Consider the following 5806-nt stretch of genomic DNA (forward strand, 5'->3'; position numbering starts at 1 on the left):
CTGGGGAGCTTGGTGGCAGGCTTAGCACGTTGCTAGCCCTTGACAGACTCCCTGACTCCTGGGGTCAGAACCCCCTGGGGCCCTCGCTCTAAAGAGAACAGGTATAACCGTGCTGGTGCCGCGCTGCCCGTGGCCCCCGCCGCACGGTGACACTCACGCGGCGTGGGTGCGCTTGTAGGTGTACAGCCTGGAGAAGAGGCGGGCCAGCTCCAGCAGCACGGAGACGCCGCTCCCGTTGGAGTCTGCGCCAAGTGACAGCCACTGCAGGATGGGAGACACAGGGCCGGCTGTCACGCCTGTGTGCTGCATCCCGCCCCCCCAAGACCTGCTGTCCCTGACGGTGGCTGTGGTCAACTCTGAACTCCCTCCCCCATCTCGCCTCCAGAACTCGTCCAGGGCATGGCTGGGATCGCTCCCCTCCTCTGCTCGAACCCCTGGTCTGCAGGGCTGGTCCCTCACTCACAGCGACTCTGCCCAGAGCCTGGAGCTGAGCACCCAGCAGGTGGATGCGGTCACCAAGGGCAGTGTCCCCCCAGTGCCAGCCTCTGCAAGGGGCCACCTGCAGGACCAGCTCCTCCACCCTCGCGCCCCTGGCTGTGGGGGCCCAGTCATCCCTCCAGCCTGACGCCTCAGTCCCCACCGTGTCTTAGAGTAACATTCTCAATGGGGTGATGATGATTCGTAGGGAGATAACTGGATCCTGCGATGGCTTGGGACTGTCGCAAGGTCACAGTGTACAAAGGGGTGTAACGGTGGCATCAAAATTCATGGGGGAGCCTCGTGCTTAGTAGAAGATGCCAGACACAAAAGGCCATACAGAGTGTCACTCAATTTATAGGAAATGTCCAGAACAGGCCAATCCACGGAGGCAGAAAGTGGATTCGTGGTTGCCGGGGGCTGGGGAAAGGGGTGGGGAGTGACTTCTGATGGGCTACCTTTTGGATAATAGAATGTTCTGGAACTAGAGTGGGTGGTGGTTGTACAGCCTTGTGAATGTACTAAACAAACGTCACTGAAGTGTTCACTGTAAGCTTGTCCCTCTTACCCGTCCACGGCACGGTCAGGGGCTTGGTCTAGCTGACTTTTTCAAAGCAAGATTTTCAGGAGGACGGAAGCAGGACATGCTGATTTACACTCCGGCTCGAGCCCCGACCTCACTGTACCTGGCGCTCTGCAGAACAGAGGCGGCCCTGCGGGCCCCAAGCTGTGCATTCAGAACAGTGGCCACGAGGCCGGTGCTGCCTGCTGTGGGGAACCTGGACCTCGGGGCCCACCCTGTCTGGCAGGAGGGGCTCCTGGGCCGACACTGTCCATGCACACAGTGTGGTTTAAGCTCAACCCCGCCTTCTTTCAGGAGTCTGGAATCTCGCACCTGCCAGGCAGGGGGGTGTGTGACCCGCCCCCATAAGACTCCTGGGTCCTGGGTCTCTGCGGGCTTCCCTGGGACGACACCTCACACGTTTTGCTCGGGATTCGTCCTGTGCGACGCCCCTGGGGGAGGATTCTGGAAGCTGAACCTGAACACCCCCACCCCCGACACCCGAGTCTACCCCACGCGCCTTTTCCCTGTGCTGAGTCTGCTCTGTGTCCTTTCCCTGTAATAAGCCACAGCCGGGGGGAAACTGAGCTGAGTCCTAGGAGCGCCCCTGCTCGTGGATCTCCACATCTGGGGTGGGCCTGGGACCCCGACACAGGCACACTGGGATCCATTGCTGGCCTGGCCAGCTATTTGCCGTGGGACCCTAGCCAAGAGACCCCCCGTGTAGCTCAGCCTCCATGTCAGTGACATGAGATGACAGCCACCCAGGGGGTCCTCACGGGACCTGAGAAAGCGGGTCAAGGGTCCTCACTGTGGATGCATCTGCAGACTGAACTGAGATGGGGTCTGGCCCCGTGGGGCACACGCATACATACCGGGGCCACTCCGAAGGCATCGTAGTGGGCCACGATGACGATGGTGGGAAGGTCCTCTCCACCCAGCCCCGTCAGCCGCCCCTGTGGAGACATAGCCTGTGAACGGCCAGCAGGGCCTGAGGCTGCCCGGGCTGCTCCCAGGCCTTGCCACTCCTGGTTCCCACTCGGTGGGAAGAGAGAGCAGGGAGTGACCCGAGTGTGGGCCTGGAAGACCCCTCCTGCAGGGGCCACATGGAGCCAGGACTGCCCTTGTTCTGACACCTTCCGGGGCACCAGATCCCCATGTGAAGCTCTTGCTGCAGACTCTGGGAGCCCCAGGGAACTCCCCCAGGGAAGAGGTGGATGCCAGGGAGGAACCCACCCGGGCCCCCTGCTCTACCCACAAAGTGTTAACAAAAGAGGGGGGAGGTGTGATGAAAACAACTTTCCTGTAGGAAAGAGATCAGGCCCCTCACCCCAGCACTTGGGCCCTCCAAGGTCTGTGCCCACCCTATTCTGCTCTAGCTGGGGGACCAATAAACTTCCCATAAAGGGCCAGAGAGGGAGTATTTCCAGTGTGGGAGCCAGACCATGGGCTGCCCCCAGGCCTTGCCACTCCTGGTTCCCACTCGGTGGGAAGAGAGAGCAGGGAGTGACCCGAGTGTGGGTCTGGAAGACCCCTCCTGTAGGGGCCACATGGAGCCAGGACTGCCCTTGTTCTGACACCTTCCGGGGCACCAGATCCCCACGTGAAGCTCTTGCTGCAGACTCTGGGAGCCCCAGGGAACTCCCCCAGGGAAGAGGTGGATGCCAGGGAGGAACCCACCTGGGCCCCCTGCTCTACCCACAAAGTGTTAACAAAAGAGGGGGGAGGTGTGATGAAAACAACTTTCCTGTAGGAAAGAGATCAGGCCCCTCACCCCAGCACTTGGGCCCTCCAAGGTCTGTGCCCACCCTATTCTGCTCTAGCTGGGGGACCAATAAACTTCCCATAAAGGGCCAGAGAGGGAGTATTTCCAGTGTGGGAGCCAGACCGTCTGTCGCGACCACTCAGCACAGCTGCCATGCGCAAGAGGTGCATGTACAGGTGAAGCCATGTGCAAGGAAACTTTATGTAGAGAAGCAGGTGGAGGGCCACATGTGGCTGACTCCTGGCCTAGCCAAGTTGCTTTTCCACTTGGAAATCAAGCCCATACTTTGAAGGCTGAGCTCAAAGTCCAGAAGCCAGGAGAATGGTCATGGGGAGAAATGGCACAGTCACAAGGACAGGAGTTGAAGAGCCCCATGGGATCCAGGGCCCACACCCACGCCATGCTGGGTGACGCAGGCCAGGCCCTGGGTCTCATCACATATAAACTGCCACTGTCAACAGGACCTGCTGCACGGGCCCACACTACAGTCAAATGGGATAACTGATGGGACAGACGCTCCTTCAACACTCCATGGCCTCCTCTTCTCCTGTCTGGAGCACTGCCCTTGGGTGCCTGGGTGCAGAGATACCAGGCACGCCCTGCCCGAGGCCATTCGCAGAGCTGGTCCCTGCGGCACACAGCCACAGGCCGCAAGCTCGGCAGGAGCGGGGGCCACACCCCTTGTCGGACTCCTGGGGCTCCCTTGCCTACACCCAAGGCCCTGTCCTGCTGGAGGAGGCTGCTGGGGACCTGCACTCCCTGGCTGCCATCCACAGCAAGCTGCCTGCAAGAGGGGCAAAGCCTGGGGAGTCAGACGTGGGTGCGGATCCTGGCACGTGACCATGCATGAGCTGCCTGACCCCTGACCCCGTGGCCTTGGCCTCCTCCCACGAGAAGCGGGCCCAACCCAGTGGCTTCTGCCTCCTCCCTGCCCTGCCCTGCCCCCCAGCCCCATGAGTGAGGAGGATGGCAGAGGGCACTCTGTAACGCAGAAGCTTCTAGAACCAAAGGCAGGGCTGGCAGGTCACAACAGACCCCTAAATGGCGACAGGGGGCTAACAGGCCCTCATGGACCACACCTGCTCTCAACCACAGCAAACTGGACGACCTGTGGTTCACCCTGGTCCGCGGGAGCCGGACAGAGAAGGACTCCATCCAGTGCGGCTCCTATGCCCAAACTCTGTGATCCCTTGTGCGGCTCTAAATGACGGTCCTTTACCCTAAGCTCATTCACCTTATTTAACTTACTTTCTAACACTGCAGCCGGCTTCCCTCCTCCTCAGTTGGGCCCATCCGCTCTGCCGACCACCTGCCCTGCCTCGTCCACCCGATCTCTGCATCACGATCCCTCCTTGCTGCCCCCTTGCCAGGTCTCAGGCCTCTTGGCAGGGACATCCCACCGGGCAGGGACCTCCCCAGCAAGTCCTCCTCCTGCGTCACTCCACGTGCTGCTCCTCATCCTCTGACCTCCCCCAGCTGGAAGTGAGCTCTGCAAGGAAGGGGTGGCACCTAGCTCCCCACTGCCTCCTGCACAGCAGGGGCTTAAAGAGCACTCACCCCAAACCACAGGATTCTGAACTGCTCTAAACAGCGCTCCAGCACAGAGGCACTCAGCCCTGGAGGGGAAGGCAGCTGGGAACGGAGCCTGTGTGCTGACGCCAGGGGGCGGCAGAGCAGCCTGTTCCCTGTGCCCTGAGCCACCGAGGATGTGGCTCCAGAAGCCTGATGAACACTGACGGTGACACCTGCTCCAGCACAGGGCGGGTGGGGGGCACCGTGGTCAGCTACAAGTGCTGAGGGCCACTGTGTGCCAGGCACTGGGTGGGGATCTGAGGACACGGAAGAGGCCAGGGTGAACATGGTTGCAGGTCAGGAGTTCTGACCATTGTATACGGTGACAATGACAGTGGATAAACTCAAGCTGGTGACAGATCCAGCGTGCTGTGGGGGGTTCACCTCCTGGGTAAAACCCGTGTGTGATTCTTCAGGCCTGACCAGGGGCAACTACCAAGGCTCTGCCTGGCTGGCACTTGGGGGAAGCTGCTCCTGCAGGCCACACCTGGTGTCCAGTGACATGCGCCGTGGCCTCTGGAGTGGGCTGTGGTAGAGAGCTTGGTCCTGACTGGATGCACTGGTGTATTTGAATCCTCAGTCTCTCTATCTGGGGACTGGGGCCAAGGCCTCCTTGTGGGGCTAGGGAGGAGGGGACCATAGCACGCTTTCCCCACCCTGACTCAGTAGCCAGGATGTTCCTGCCCTGAGCCCTCCGCCACCCCAGGTCCATAAAATTGCAGGTGCTTTTTGCTCATGTGCCCTCCCTAGCAGGGAGACCCTGAGGCACCTGAGCCACCTTCTCTGTCTTTAAGGTGCTCACACCACAGCAGTAAGGGATTTGGCTTAACCCTTTCACTCCCGCCCTGTAGCTTCGATCAGCCACTTCGACACCTGGCAGCTCAGTGCTCTCTCCCAGCTCGGCTGAGCTCCCGACAACGGGGCGATGGGGTGGCCACGGAAGTGTCTGTGGGGACAACGCATCTAAGCATTACATGACAAGAAGGGGCAGCCACTCCAGGGCCTGGAGGGAGAGCTTCCTGTGAGGAGGGGACGGCCGGGCAAAGGCCCTGGGGTGGGATGAGCTGGCAGCAAGGTGTGTGGCCTGGCCAGCGACAGGAGGCAGGAGGCGGCCAGGGCAGCAGGCAGGGGCCCAACCACTCTGCAGTGGCTTCCTGGCCCGGCCGCACTGAGCGCTTTGCAAAGCAGGCGGATGGTTCCATCCATCTCCCTGCCAGGAGCTCCCTCTAGTGGGCACCGGTGGTGAGGCAGCCGGCCTGCTGTCGGGGAGGCGCAGGCGGCCTGGCTGGGCGTGGGGCTGAGCTGCGGGGACTGGGCAGGTCAGGGGACAGAAGCGGGTCCAAAGCAGTCAGCGGGGCGGACACTCACCTCCACGCTGGTGATGAGCCAGTCGCTCACGGCCTTGCTCTGGACTCCACTGGTGACCATCT

The 5806-nt window shown here is 61.3% G+C and overlaps 1 protein-coding gene across 1 annotated transcript in view; it reads right to left on the bottom strand.

The window, feature by feature from the left end:
* The window catches only part of NCLN (nicalin), a 29363-nt gene that overhangs the window by 11604 nt on the left and 11953 nt on the right, over positions 1–5806 (bottom strand). The window contains exons 9-11 of the mRNA XM_008593176.1: positions 5745–5804; positions 1915–1995; positions 158–261 (exon numbers count right to left, since the gene is read on the bottom strand). Coding sequence (XP_008591398.1) covers positions 158–261; positions 1915–1995; positions 5745–5804 — 245 coding nt within the window. The remainder of the gene's footprint in view (positions 1–157; positions 262–1914; positions 1996–5744; positions 5805–5806) is intronic.

Source organism: Galeopterus variegatus, unplaced genomic scaffold, assembly GCF_000696425.1.
Source record: "Galeopterus variegatus unplaced genomic scaffold, G_variegatus-3.0.2 Scaffold8828, whole genome shotgun sequence".
In the NCBI taxonomy this organism is placed as follows: domain Eukaryota; kingdom Metazoa; phylum Chordata; class Mammalia; order Dermoptera; family Cynocephalidae; genus Galeopterus; species Galeopterus variegatus.